This window comes from Dicentrarchus labrax, unplaced genomic scaffold (assembly GCF_905237075.1).
Source record: "Dicentrarchus labrax unplaced genomic scaffold, dlabrax2021, whole genome shotgun sequence".
Lineage (NCBI taxonomy): Eukaryota > Metazoa > Chordata > Actinopteri > Moronidae > Dicentrarchus > Dicentrarchus labrax.
Genome location: NW_026136720.1, coordinates 4,143,401 through 4,158,792, shown reverse-complemented (window position 1 = coordinate 4,158,792; position 15,392 = coordinate 4,143,401). Strand labels below are relative to the sequence as shown.

General features: G+C 41.0%; 2 protein-coding genes across 2 annotated transcripts; one reads left to right on the top strand and one right to left on the bottom strand.

Annotated features, from left to right (window-relative positions):
- Window positions 1–656: 656 nt before the first annotated feature.
- Window positions 657–4,065, top strand: arl2bp (ADP-ribosylation factor-like 2 binding protein). The gene is made up of 7 exons (XM_051381079.1): window positions 657–823; window positions 1,047–1,116; window positions 1,630–1,691; window positions 2,128–2,234; window positions 2,417–2,502; window positions 2,688–2,784; window positions 3,265–4,065. Exons 1-7 carry the CDS (start codon window positions 805–807, stop codon window positions 3,361–3,363), a joined length of 540 nt encoding a protein of 179 aa, XP_051237039.1. The 5' UTR covers window positions 657–804; the 3' UTR covers window positions 3,364–4,065.
- Window positions 4,066–4,192: 127 nt separating this feature from the next.
- pllp (plasmolipin) lies at window positions 4,193–15,047 on the bottom strand. Its single transcript, XM_051381091.1, has 4 exons — window positions 14,564–15,047; window positions 8,852–9,025; window positions 8,259–8,375; window positions 4,193–6,591 (listed from the first exon to the last, which is right to left on the bottom strand). Exons 1-4 carry the CDS (start codon window positions 14,726–14,728, stop codon window positions 6,484–6,486), a joined length of 564 nt encoding a protein of 187 aa, XP_051237051.1. The 5' UTR covers window positions 14,729–15,047; the 3' UTR covers window positions 4,193–6,483.
- Window positions 15,048–15,392: the final 345 nt, after the last annotated feature.

Here is a 15,392-nt window from a genome sequence, read left to right as displayed (position 1 = left end):
GGAATTCTTTCCAAAATTTGAAAAATGAATCCCTGAATTCCAGTTTAAAGGAAAAGGTGGGAAAGAAATAATGTGTTGGCTGCTAAATATTTCACTGTCTGTCACAAAGAACAATCAGTGGGACATATATATATAGATATATAGGCAGACAGCTATAAAGATAGATAGATAGATAGATAGATAGATAGATAGATAGATAGATAGATAGATAGATAGATAGATAGACAGATAGATAGATAGATAGATAGATAGATAGATAGATAGATAGATAGACAGACAGACAGACAGACAGACAGATAGACAGACTTTATTAATCCCCGAAGGGAAATTGGGCCCGTCATAGCAGCCAGATACAATAAAATACAACAATAGAATAAAATACTTAGAAAAGATAAAAAAAGATAAATAGGTAAGGTGCAAAGAGTTGTAGTTGCAAGATGGTTGTTATTGTTAATAACAGTAAATAATGATAATATTTATAATAATAATAATGTTTATATAATATGATGACTGAACAGATATACATGTATAAAGTATAGAATAAAGTTAGAACATACATTATATATATATATGTTTTGTTTTTATGTTATTTTATATTGTTTTAATGTCAACTTTATTCTTTAACTCTGTTATTATAATAACTGTGTTATGTGCAATGTCATTGAGTCGGGTAGGAACCAACGTGCACAGAGGTTGTTCCACCGGACGGGGACCCTAAATGCACACGGAAGATCGCCGTTTCCCTGGCAACAACGTTACGTTCACTCCTTCACCATCCGCGTTGACGATCAATTGAGAAACAACATGGACATCCAGGAGCGCAGTAAGTCAAATTAAATGACTGTAACGAACACTAACGCAGCTCCTGTAGAGGCGTAAAGGGAAGCGCTGAGGAAGAGGAGCAGTTTATCTTCATTTAATAACGCGAGCCGTAGCTGTGTGGAGCTAACAGGCCAGCTAACGACGGTTTATAGAAACTGAAGCAATCACAGCTGTTTCTTCCTCCTCTTCCTCCTCTTCCCCTCCTCCTCCTCTTCCTCCTCCAGGTATCCCGAGCTGTGGAGAGAACATCGTAGAAATGGTTGACATGGACGAAGAAAACTTTGCTTTCTCCAGGTGGGTTCTTTAAAAACCTTCAATCATCATCATTTCCTTCCTCCCCCCCAAAAAAAAACCACCCCTGGCTTTCTCTCATCCCTGATCTGGTGATATATATATATATTAATATATATTTAATAGATAGTTCATATTATTAATAATTAAAAACTGTACAAAGAACCCGAAACAGTGAACTCATAGCAGGAGAGGAGGAGGAGGAGAAGACTGTGATTATAACTTGAGTTCAGGTCTTTTTTCTGGGACTTCTCCAGGTTAAAACAGTTAAATTCTCTCATATTTATTTATATTTTGATTCACCGTAAACGACAGAAACATAAAAAAAAAAACAAACCTACAAATGAGACGTGACTCCACCCGAGTACACACCTAAAGGAAGCAGAGTGAATCCATAGCTGTGATCTACTGCACATTGTCCTGCAGCGCGCCCACCGTGGCTCGACTGATTGTGAACATAATAACAGTTCTCATGAGTTTGGTGTGACCTTTTTTGTCTTGTTCTCCTCCCTCCAGTTCCTCAGCTGCAGACACCGCTTTTGATGCCGCCGTCGGCTGCATAGAGGGCGTCATCATGGGTGCGAGGTTTTTTTTTTTTTCAGTACTTTACAGCAGTCTGTTTTACTTTTTCAGCAACCTGACAGTGAGAAGACATTGTCGCCAGTCTTTGTGCTCTGTAGAGAGAGAGAGTAGAGCCACCAAATGTGGGGGAAAAGCAGCTTTCTCCCTGATAATGAAGTCCTCTGTGGTTTCTGAGTCATATTATATTAATAAAATTGGGATTTAGGTTCTTTAAGTGCTTCAACCTGTTCAGTCAGTCCTGTTTTTTTTTTTTGCTCTACCAGAGATCTACAAGATAATTGAGTCCAAGATTTGTAGACTTGAGGGAAATTAAATCAGGGAGACAAACATTTTGTATGCTAAGCCAATTTAAGACCTTAATCTTCAGTGTTTAATCGGTTAATGATGAGGATCTATGATCTTCCACTTGTCCAATACTTTCACTCTTTTTAGAGGACGAGTTCCAGCAGCTTCAGCAAAGCTTCATGGAGAAACACTACCTGGAGTTTGAGGACTCTGAGGAGAACAAGCTCAGCTACACATCAATCTTTAACGAATATGTGAGTTTCTGGGTGTCTGGCTGTCATCTAACGTAGCTCCCGTACCTGTCTTCAAGGAACACGACGTACAGTTATCTTATTTAAATGACCCTGGCTAAGAATATGACCGTGTCTATCTTTTGAACCTACAGCTCTGTCAGATATGGTGGCTGTTTACTGACAGGTGTGTGTAATAATAACAGGTTGCCCTGCTGGAGAAATACCTGGAGCAGCAGCTGATGGAGAGGATCCCCGGCTTCAGCATGAACACTTTCACAGAGCTGCTCATGTAAGATGTGACACCGCAACCCCTCGCTTTAATTCAACTGGTGACATAAATGGTGTAATTGAGAGAAACCATACAGTCGCCTGTTGCTCCTCACACATTATATTCTGCAGCGGGCCACTAGGTGGCACAGCAGTACTTTGAAAATACGATGAGATTCACCCGAGATGTTGCTCTTCCATCTGCAGGCAGCACAAAGACGAGGTGCCAGATGACATCTTTGACATGCTGCTGTCGTTCACTGACTTCATGGCCTTCAAGGAAATGTTTCTGCTATACAGAACTGTGAGTGGTCTGCGAGCTGGAGCCCCTTAAACAGGATTCCCATGCTTCCTAGTTTTCCAGTCAGTGAATTGGATTGTGTTTTTTTCCGGAGCTGAAAGCTGAATTCTCAGAGTGGAAATATTATAGAGGGTCATATGTACATGCATACAGCCTATAAAATGATTAAAATGATCAAATTTCACTTTCTACAAGATGAATTTTCTGTAAATTAAGATAAATTCAACTTAATTTGAACTGTTACTTATGGGCTGTGGCTACATTAATGTTACAGTTAAAGGAAAACTGTAGTAAATTGTAATTTGCCGTAGACCGCAGCTGGTGCACAGACTTTCTGATACTGGTATTGGTATTGGAACAACTCTAATTTTCTATTCCTGTATTATAGTAGGCACACTGACAGTTGGTACCATATTCTGTAAACTCTTTATTATTGTATATTTATGCTTTACTTTAATACCAGTTGTATGGATCTGTTTCTAGGAGAAGGAGGGCCGAGGCGTGGACCTGAGTCAAGGAATTAAGGTCACGTCTCTGATCCCTGCGGGCTCCAAACACACCGGCTCCACTGGATCGCAGTGACACTCACACACTTGAATTGCCTCCTCCTCCTCCTCCTTCATATGTTGATGTAAAATGTTCTCCACGGGCCTTCAGAAAGTAGTTGTCTGTGGTTTTTTTGTGAGTGCTCGGATGATGAGCTGCTGGTTACATTCCCCGTAAATCTACAGTCTGTGCACAAACGGCAGATTCATATATGCATTCTTCTGTGTTTTTAATGTGGTGGGTGGGATGCTGTGTGTGTTTGAGGGCCTGTTAGAAGGTGGTGAAGGATTTGGTTACTCCTCAACCACTGTGCTGGACTTGAAGTATTCCGCTTTTCTTTAACTGGAATTTGTAGGTGCGAGGCCTAATCCTGATTATTCCTCTTATTCACACATTTGATTAAGATTCAGCATTTATTAGTTCAGCCTGGTTGGGGAGTGGAAACTCATCCTCTTTGTCCTTATGTTGAAAGGCATCCATAACCCCCCCATAAAGAGAGCAGATATGTTTGAATCTGCTCTCTTTGCCTGCTATGTAATTTAATAAGAAAAGAATATAGCAGTACTAATATATGTTTCATGAATTTTTAAATTATTTGGCCAGTTTGAAAAGAACTGAGTGAGTTTTGTGCCTGTGAAAGTGGTTTTTAATGTGTATATACTGATTGTGTGTGTGTGTGTGTGTGTGTGTGTCTGTAATTAGGAATAAGACCTACACGGTGTAGTTTTCAGTACAATGTCAAAATGTTTTCTACTTGTCTTACCATGACAGCTGTAAATGTAAAAGTATATTTATGTCACTGGTGAAATACTGTTGATTTGTTAGTTTAAAAAAGTATTTTTAAATAAACAGGTAAAAAAAAACATTGAAAACACCAAGTGCTTTATTTGAACCCCAGCAGACACCACAGGATTTTACTAGCATTCAAATTCTTGGTACAAAAACACGCAACGAATTTCATAAAGGCACGTATAACAAGAGTGGAGCACGGTATCACAGTCCCTCCAGGATTTTGGGGGCTTTTTTTGGGGGGGGGGACTGTCTAAAAATTGCAGTGCATGTTGCGATGTTTTAAACCTTTTTATTTTATTTTGCCATGACATTGCGGAAGAAGGTAAACATTGCAAAACCTCGCTAGCAGTTTGATGACGTATGGCTCAACAGCGGTTGCAGGGTTGCACAGAACACATGGGTATTGGCTCACTTTACGTCAACTGTTGCCATCACACCTTGCATTGCGACGCTGGTGTGTAAAGAGGCATTTTAGGCTGCGACAAAAAGCCACCGAACTCTTGGAGGGACTGGTATCGTATAAATCAAAGAAATATGTTCCAGACTTTTCCCACAGCTCTGTGAGTCCCCAGTGGAACCATATTTGGATCATTAAAGGAGTCATTAATGCAGAATGTTGGATTAAAACAGTCAATTGTTCAGTTCATTATCAGTGCTTTGGCTTGGTCCATGGGGGATTAATGGGTTTCTACGGGAGCCTGGATGTTCAGGACACAGATTCAATGCATACAGTAATTCTTCACACCTTCCTGTTCATGCAGGAGTTAGTGATACAGGCCTGATACAGTACTCATCAGTCTAACCGGTGCAACAACAACCACGATCTGTAAACAAAAAAAACGTAAACGAACGTTCGATAATGATGTTTCTGTGTGTTTCTCCTTGTTGGATGACACAGCTTTAGTTGCTACTCCACACTGGAAGAAATGTTAAAAATCAAAGTCTTTGGTCAGGCTGTCAAAGTTTGGAGTAAGTTCCTGTGTTTGATCCTCCTCCCTCTCAAACCGCACAGTCACACTGAGGACACGACTTTAGAGCAGTTCTGAATAATGTTGATATTTTGAGGCAGTTTTTCCAAACAAATGTCATCAATAATGGATCCCACTGTATAGTAGATGTGCTAATACTATGTTGTTGCTGTTATTCAGAATATGAACAAATAACTGCATTTACTCTGCAGTTCAATTAAATTTTTTTGTTTTGTTGCGACCTTATTTAAAGCTGCAGCAGGTCATTTTTCTTCACTGTATCCTGACAGGTTCCTCTGGCTCCTCCTAGTGCTCCTAATGGGATATGCAAGAATCCACCAGGCCCGAACGAAAGCAACCAATCAGGGCTGAGAAAGATGGAAAAACGTTTTGGTCTTGGTGACTCGAAGATGGTCGATTGTTGTTGTCTCAATCCCAGCATTGATATTTGACCACGTGGGAATGACACTACCTTTCTTGGCTCTGATTGGTTGTTATTTTTGGGGCCAGGTGGCTGTTAGGAGCACCAGGAGGAGCCAGAGGTTCACAGATGATCTGTCTCATTTACTACTGTCAGGATACAGAGCCACTGCTGGTGGGCCGAGGACGACCAGGAGGAAAATACGGAGTGAAAGTAAGATAAAGGAATGTGCTCTATCATTGTTACTGAATCAGTGCTTTGCTTATCCGCTGGGGGTTAACTGTGAAGATGGATGCCGCTCTCGTGTCTGTATACGTTGACTATGAGGCTTACAGCCAGCAGCCAATTAACTGCCAGATTATTTATCGGCTGAGAAGACTCCAGGAAATCACTGCTTCCTGGCCAAGAACTAACGTTAATCTGGCTCATTTCTGTGTTAATGAATGAGTCTTACAGGTACTGGAGGGTGGGTTTTGTTACTGTACCTTCCCACTGAGGCATTCCCCTCGTCTCCATTGTGCTGCCAGTAGCTTCATATTCATCCTACAGTCCGGACTATCAAAATATCTTTAGTGCATACTGAGGCATCATATGTGTATATTAAATACACCCATGCTATTACCAAGCATTTAAGGCATTGTTGGCTTTATATTTGCATTTATAATGGTAATATTATTAAATGTATTACTTATAGGCAGCCACATTTTATGTGGACAATTAAATGCTGAGATACAATTTATTTTCATAAGGTCAAAGTCTATTGAGTTTCACTGAAAACTATGTATAAATAATGTCTGTGTGAACGTATTGTTAATACTGGGGTTAAGCTAAGGTCAGGATTTGGGTTACCACGGTCCGCAGTGATGGTCACGTGACACTGAGGACAGTTGAGCATCGACACCGGACTATATCCCGGTATACTGAGGGAAAGAGAACACAAGTGTTTTCCCAGGATCGGCACCACAGGTTTGAGTCCTAGGTCGGCACTGTGCTGGTGGCAGCGTTTCCTCCATCTCCCTTCCACTCCAGATAGGAGAAGAAAGCACTGGCTCCGTACGCCACGGTCACCACGGCACCAAAGAACTGAACAGACAGAGAGGGAGAGAGAGAGAGAGAGACATTGACAGGGAGTGAAGAAGGGGAAGAGAGAGAGATTTAATGACTTCAGGAAGCCAAGCAAAGGTCTCAGATTTTCAACAGCTGACATGAATCAGAGATAAATTCACATCTATAAAGATTCCAAGTACTTAGGATTTAATCTCTTTAACAATGCCCTAATTGGCCATAACCCCTGGTAATAATCTACAGGCAGTAAAATGATAAGAGTTTGTGGTTGGACAGAGGCCAGGGTCGTGTGTGTGTGTGTGTGTGTGTGTGTGTGTGTGTGTGTGTGTGTGTGTGTGTGTGGAATCATGTGCTAAATGCTACCGTAGCTGTAAACCAGCATGGACTTCAGCCTGTGGAAGAGACTATCAAACAGCATACTCGGGCTAGTGACCACAGAATTTCTGTCCCACCTCCCACGTATTGAGACAAGAGGCGACATACTAACAGTTATTCTTTTATCCAGTGGCTGTGAAGTAAGCAGGGAAGGATGTCATCACAAGTGTAGCTTAAACTGTCACTGTCTTTGCTTCACTAGGCCTTAACGGACAAAATTGGGAAACACGACAAAGTCACGAGCTCTGCTGATTTAGGCGAAATATGGTGAAAAAGTACCACAAAGAAAAGGAAATGCAGCTACGACGGAGACTGGGAGACTATTTAAAACTGGGTGACAGTCAGAGGTGGGAAGTAATGGCATCATTGCACGCCTTCACAACATCAAGACCAGTACATATCACGCATCACAGACGAAAAGCGATGTAACAACAAACAGACTAGAAGGGGAGACTCAACCCTTTCTGAAGTATTCGTCAGCTTTGCACAGAAACAGCTGGTTGAACCTGTATTCTTCCACTTTTACTTGAGTAAAGAAGTTCAATCAGTACCGGAGTCTAAAGTCAAGTATTTGCAACTCTGGGGATGTAAGTTGGCAACTATTGCACAACACCACATGTGGAACTTCATTTTATCCTGTATTTACTTAATGTGGGAGTTTCTTAACCTAGGCCTAACCTGTAACCTCAACAGTCCTATTGTGTGAGACTGAATCAACCAGAGGGCGACGGTTAGAGAAGTTACGAGCTGAGTGAGATAGACATTATATCAAAATATTAGACTAGCTCTCATTATTGGTAACGTGTCCCACACTGTCCCACGCAAACATACTCTGTGTCCCACATTTGGTTTGTTGTGATCTGGTCACCCTAATGGTAAGCACACACACACATTACCTTTCTATTTCCTGCCCTACATCCAACTCTCTCTCTCTCTTTCCCTCTGTCTCCTATTTGAACATTGACTCCTGTAAACGGTAAACAGTACAAAGGTAACCGGACTGACCAATCACACGGCCTGCTTCCGAAGCCATGTGAGCCACAAAAAGGGCCTCGCCCTGCGTCTTACTCAGCCTCTGTCACATCTTCAGGTTTTGAAGTTTGTGTGTGTACCTCCACCAGCCCGATAAGTAAACACACTAATAGAGAACACTCCTAACCAAACAGTGAAGGAGGGAGGGAAAAGTGTTCAAACATTGACTGAATAAATATGAGTGTCTGTTCAGACACATTATCAGAGCGTGATCTCAGATGCATATTTAAGTAGTTTCTTTGTATCTGAGTCAGCGTTTGTGGTGTCAGGCGTCTTACAGAGGCGGCTGCCATATGTCCGTAGAAATAGGTGAAGCGGTAGGGATGCACAGATGCTGCGTTGGCCAGGAAGGCGGTCAGATAGAGGACTGTGGCTATGCCGTGATACGCCATCACCTAGAAAGAAAAGAGGAGGAACATTAGCCACATTTTCCTCAGAGCTTCTCTGTTGCACTCAGGTTGTGAATGCTGGAAAACACATTTTCTGGAGGAATCAGAAGAGTTTTTGGGGATTTCACATGACAGATTTCTGCCTGTGATCTTCTCACTGGTTTAAAGAAGTGGTCATTAATGTTGATACAGAAATACTTGAGATTTGAAACCAGCTTTTCAAGGCCAGACAGTGCTACATAAAAGATTTGATCCCTGGAATAAACAGCAATTTGAGAATTACCGTAACACTTTAATTACTGGTATAAAGAAATCTCCCTGCCTCATTGTTCTGGTTGTGTAGACTCTGGGAAAAAAACAATTTCCCTGGCATCTGAAAGCAGTTTCTACTCCGAGCAAAACAAGTCTCAGAACCTTTCTTTCATTCCACTTCCACCCTTGTTTCCCTTCCCTCCTCCTCTCCTCCCCTCATCCCTCCCTACCGTCATGGGCCAGGGGACAGCGGATAGTTTTTGCTGGGCTCTGAACAGGATCATGAAGAAGAGGATGGTGGTGAGGATCCACAGGGTGATGGCCACAAACAGCACCCAGCCATACGCCGGCAGTGCCGTGTAGGGAGCGCTGGCTATCAACGCCCACTGGAGCATCCCCAGAAACTAGAGAGGAGAAAGAGAGAGAGAGAGAGAGATAATGAGACAGATCAACCAAGGAGTGCAGCTTAAAGATCAATGGCGAGTCATCTCAACAACATGAACGTGTGAACCCAATTTTATGGCAACCAATAGTAGTGGACCTCTTTTACACATTTCCCATAAACAAGGTAAAATAAAGAGAGTGACAGCATTCTCACTGTTTGCTTAAACCAGAGACAGAGCCAGACGTAAATATTTGGGGCTTAGCACAAACCCAGAGGGATTTTTCCCCCCCCATTAGCAGCGGCTATATGCGCTATATTATAAGCCAGTCGGGAAAAAACACGATAGGATAGTTAGATAGGGAAAAAGTGATGTATAGTCATCCTTTTTTGTATCTTAATTATTCTCCAGCTGTCTTCATCACAATAAAACCAGAACACAACAAAAACTTTTCTACCACCTAAAAAGGCTCATTTTTGCTACTGTACTGACAGAATGAATGTGAATCCACGATATAGTACTGTAATAGACAGCCATACTTTCCCCTGTGACAGAACTTTTTATCCATGTGTTTGCCAGTCAGGTTCGGGGCATTTGAGAAAACATTCGGGGCTGGGGCCCGAGAAGCTACCGCCGCTGCACTGAACCCGGTTCGAAGTACATTCACGTCTATATAAGTTCTTTAAAACATCATCCGGACAGAAACCGCACAAGCCTCCTCTCTTTGTCGTTGTGTCTCTGTTTCTATCCCACGAGAAAGGTCAGCCTATTATGGATGCAGAGATCAGGTTTCACTTTTTACACACCTGATACACACACACACACACACACACACACACACACACACACACACACACACACACAGGTGTTGACCTTTACAAAGCACCAACATTAACAAAGACTTCTGTTCTGAACTAGAGGAACAGAAGATAACCATAACTTCCTGACTGTAAAATCTCATCCATAACTTTGTTCTTATCCAGTACATGTTTAATAGTATGTATATTATATATTTTAGCCAGTGGGTGAAATAAAAGTCACATTTTTAGCATTTTGGGTAGGTTTAAGAATCTTTCATGCACTCTACAACAGATGGGTTTTATAATGCAGTATGCATGGTGCATGTTATTTATCAATATTAAATAAGGAGGTGGAAGTTTGAAACCAGCCTCTCTATTATTTTAACACTGCGGATTAATGAATGCAGTGATGTAGAAAGGAAAGATGTTTAATAACTTTTCTGGTACTTCCCTTTTTGCCCCTTTTTACCATTTTTGTATTGTTGTTGCTCGAATATGCGTAAATTATGTTCCCGTGCACACACACACACACACACACACACACACACACACACACACACACACACACACACACACACACACACACACACACTTTCTGGAGGTTCAGTGAAAATCTTGATGTTACATAAGGTGACATTTAGGGATGCGGTCAACGGATTTTGACGTCAATAATCCTTCTAGGAAACATCTCACTGTATTCTCAACTCTGTCTTAAGTGCAGGCCTGCATGGCAAAACACACAAACACACACACACACACACACACACACACACACACACACACACACACACACAGGCTCCTAGAAATCTGTTTCTGAGGATCAGGCTTAAAGGCTTAAAGGTCACAAAATCAAACAAAGGGACCAGTGTGTAGGATTTAATGGCATCTCGCGGTGAAGTTGGAAGATTGCAACTAACTGAACACTGCTCGCGTCTGATTCCGCGACCTGGGAATGAGAGCAGGCTGTGAAACGTGGAGGAGAAACTACGTTGGCCATAAAAAAGGTGAAAGACCTTTATACACCAATGAAAACATGTATATTAATATCATATTACTAAAAAAGTAGAGCTTAACATTCTTTAAAAATCAGTTCTAACGTTAATTCTGTGTCGGTTTATTGCTCCTACTTTAAACGTACTCTGTTTTATAATTGTGAGCCAAAGTTTACAGCTTATTAACCTTTGAACATCTTAACTCTAAGCCTTTTAAAACATGATTTATAATCCCATCTGTCACTGTGGCAACTAACAATACCTGACCATCATGTAAAAGCAGTGTAGAGAGGGCTACAGTATGGGTACCTTACATATGGGAAGAAACAAGTTAGACTAATATTCCTGGTGTACTCACGCTGGAAAAACTTGTAAGGAAAGCCTGTTTACACACACACACACACACACACTCATTATAGGCCGAGGTTGCTGTTTGCAACAGGAAGTCAGCCACTGTGAATATTTTCAGGTGTTGTACTTCAATGACCTGCTCCTACTGAATTCATCAGATTGACTTTAAATTAGGTCAGTGGCGTCTAAAGACCTTTACAATCAAAGGTTGCGCTATTTGTGAGTTTTCGTTGAACGGTGTGTCCGTGGCGTGGCGTCCAATTTCAAGGTTTCGCCCCAAAACTGCACATTTGAGTAAAGAATCCCGGTCCGAACACATCTACATGGAAAGATTCAGTCTTACTCAGTCATCTGATTTACATGAACATTTCACGGTGTGGTCTACACATGATGTGTTGGCCCGCAACCGCAGCACGCCTCATGCACGCAGACTGCAAGCACCTGTTTGTCACTGCTGTAGCTTTAATTATCATCATTATTATGGTTGTTATCCTTCCTGTCATCATCATCGTCATCAATATTTGTCATATTTCTACTGTTAAAGTTGTTACTAGTGTTGTCTCCCGGGAACTGCTGTGTCTCTATAAATCATTTTATAAGGAGGACGGTCTAGACCTGCTCTATGTGAAAAGTTTCCTCAGATAACTAAAATAAATTTAATTTAATGAGTTCAATAAATGGGTAAATCTTCTGCCTTATTCTTACCTCAAGGCTTACCTGCCACATTGTCACACTACTGCTGACTGCTACCTAACTGCCCTACTACTACTACTACTACAGTACCATCAAAAACCAATAAAGATTGCAACTTATGGACATGTGACAAATGTTTAACAGTCAGATCATATACAGAATGAACATTGTCCATCTGTCCTTTAGGACTAGGCTATAGGTTCAGTGCAATAATGGGGTGTGACCAGATGTTGGAAGTAGGTACAAACACTTCATTGCAGTACTGAAGTAGTTTTTTTTGGGTAGCTGTACTTTTCTCGAGTTTATTTTCTGACTTTTTACTTTTACTCCTCACATTTTTAAACACAAACATCTGAACCTTCTGCTACTTATATTCTGGAAACAGGCTCATTGCTTTAGTTTTAATGCATTTAAGGATAATTTTTAATGCATTTAAGGACAATTATTAATTTAGTTTTGTATAATTTCACGCCTTCCCACCATCTTAGATCGCATACACACATTTAAATGTTAAACTTTTGTCATATGCTGCACATCGTTAGATCAGTTTGATTCTCCACAGTTCAACCCTTCAGTTCATTGTACAGCAACCGAGAGCACCAACGTATCAAATTATCAACTTAATGATTCATAATTTATATGTAATTTTATAGTTTTAATGGATTTAAGGAGAATTATTAATTATTAATTCAGTTTTGTATCATTACACGCCTTCCCAACATCAAGACCGGTTTATATCACAGTCTTGTATAAGTATGTCAGACAGGATGATGAAATTGACAAGAGACCCGATGTGAAGTTTCAGTTAGCTTTGCACAGAAACAGACGGTAGAAATGTCGTAGTAGTACATTTCACAAAGTAAAGAGGTTGAATCAGTACTTCCTATTTCTACTTGAGTAAAGGATGTGTGTACTTTTATCAATACTGGGTGCGACAGGAGGGGACGGGGGCCTTCAGGGGACAAAGATCTCCTGTTCCTGTCAGTTATTCAGCCAGTCACATGTCCGCTGTGTGGACAGAGCTTAGTGCACATACACTACAGAAGGGATTTTGAGCCGAAGTTGATTGCCTCTGCACTCCGTTCGACCATAACAAACGGTCCTGTCCAATTTTATCTCACACATATACATAAACACTCAATCAATCAATCAGTCATTTTCAGCTCTTCACCGGACCGTGTAACTAATCTGGTGCAGAGGCGTTGACCAGGTGTTGATAGACTGTCAGTGGCATTTATGGTGCACAAACTGACTGATATTCAAATGTCCGTGGCAGCAGATAGAGAGTGGAGGTATACACACATCTGTATGTGAAGCTGCTGCAATGCTCACAGCTATTTGGACAGCTTATCGTTTAGTATGGTTTACCTTTAACTCTAAAGCTATAACATTATGTATCATTCCTGCAATAAAATGTCTATAAACACTAGACCTATGTTCTATATGTAGTTGAGTTGTGTACTCAAATTTTCATTTTATTCAGATAACGGTGTGTTTCACCGGTCGCCTGTCATATCCCCTTTGTGGTTGTCATACATTGACTGTTTATCCAGTTTTAAGCCAGAGTTTTACCATCCACTGTTTAGATCTTGGTGTTTTTTAACTCTAGATTTGAACCGGATGAAGGATTTTAGTCATCGGACGTCTGGATCTTAAGTTATCAGAGAAACAAGCTGAGCTAAAGTTAGCAGCAGCTCGGCTCGCGGCCCCTCCGGGACGTCCTTTGTCTGTCAAACGACATCAGATTTTTGAGGTGAACCTGCTTTATTCAGTGTTTTTAGCGGTTTTAATCAGATAATCAGTTCGTTTTGGAGAGGAGGAGACTCTAGAGGAGAGTAAAGGTATTATGTAGTTCATTACTGTGTCTATTAAATCAAAGCACAACAACTTCATATGTGCAAACTAAACTAGCCTACTATCAAGGAGTTAAAGGATAAAACTGATGAGAAATAATAATAAAAAAATAAGATTTTACTGTCAACAAAAAGACCAAAACCAATAATGTATTGACCCTATAAAATACTGACAAATCCTGATATATCTTCTTTCTCTGTGTCATAGAACTCAATTATGTCTAAAAACACATGTGTGAGCCACTCTGAAGCACTGTAGTTTATTTTGAGTTGATCCCACACACACCATTCTGCTTCTCTAAATTCTAGATCACCAAATGTGTATTAATCCGCTGCTGAAACTAGTCCCCGAGTTACGTTTGCCAAAAACTAGTGCTCAGCTGTTTAAGGAAATCTTTTAACCTTTCTAAAAAAATGTAACCTTATTCTGTAAAACTTCTGTTCATTTCACAGCAACCATGTGCACCAAAGTATCAAATGATCAACTTAATGATTCATAATTTATACGTAATATGTAATTTTATAGCTTTATATAGGTTTAAATAAACAGTTTGAAGGTATTTTCCATCTTTGCTGAGCAAGACTTTTGTGCAAAAGCAATTAAAGGCAGGTTGAGTTCAGTGACTGAAGCAAATAAAAACCTGGGCTATAAACTGAAGTTTTATGGTATTTGTGGCCAGTTTGTTTTAAGAACAAGAAGTCCTGTCTTGGGATGCTGACAGTAAGAAAAATACAGAATATGGCCAGCCTTATCCTTTAATAATCTGTAATCTGATCCATAATGGTTTCAGCAGAACAGAGATAACAGAATATAAATTAGTTTGTAGTGAACAGAGTAAAAACAGAACAGCTCGGAGCCTGTTTACGTACTATTTCTGCCATCATGAGGATGGCCGGGATGCTTCGGATAAAGGACATGTCCATCCTAATGGTGACATTCGCAGCCAGCCCTCTGAGGCTGTTGCCCCCCTGCTGAGAGCCCTGGGAGTGGGGGGAGCTGGTCTCCGTGGCAACCTTGGACGGGAAGTCTGCCATGATCACGCAACTTATGCTGAAGATGGGTGTCTCACAACGATAAACTCCTTTAATGGAGGAAGAATCAGTCTCAGAATTTCAAATAAATAAATCCTCCTCCAGCAGTTTTCCCTCCTTAAACAGCACCTGAGTGTTGGGATTACATCCACTGGTGGTAGCAGCAAATCTTCAAAGTAAAGTTAAGTTATGTCCAAAGCAGGAATAATAAATAAAACACATATATACAAAGTCTTGATGGTTAAAGAAGAGTTAAAGAGGATCCATCCAGTGAAATCTCCAGGTTCAGATATCCAGCAGTCCCTCTCTCCACCTGCACTGACAGGTGTCTAATGGTGGTGAGTCTCCCTACACCTTACCCTCTCTCTCTCTCTCTCTCTCTCTCTCTCTCTCTCTCTCTCTCTCTCTCTCTCACACACACACACGCACACACAAACTGAGTGTTTCATCACCCCCTCTCTCTCTCTCCGTCTCTCTATCTGCTTTGGTCTCTCCCTCTTTTGCTGTCTCTACCTCCCCGTGGCACCTCCCATATGGCTCTCAGAGGCCTCTCACCTGAGTGACTCATTAATGTGTTTGAACAGTGGGAGGAGGGAGACAAAAATAACAAAAAAGAAAAATAATAATTGACTTGTTGACGCCCTCTTGGTGTGGATGTTTTTGTATG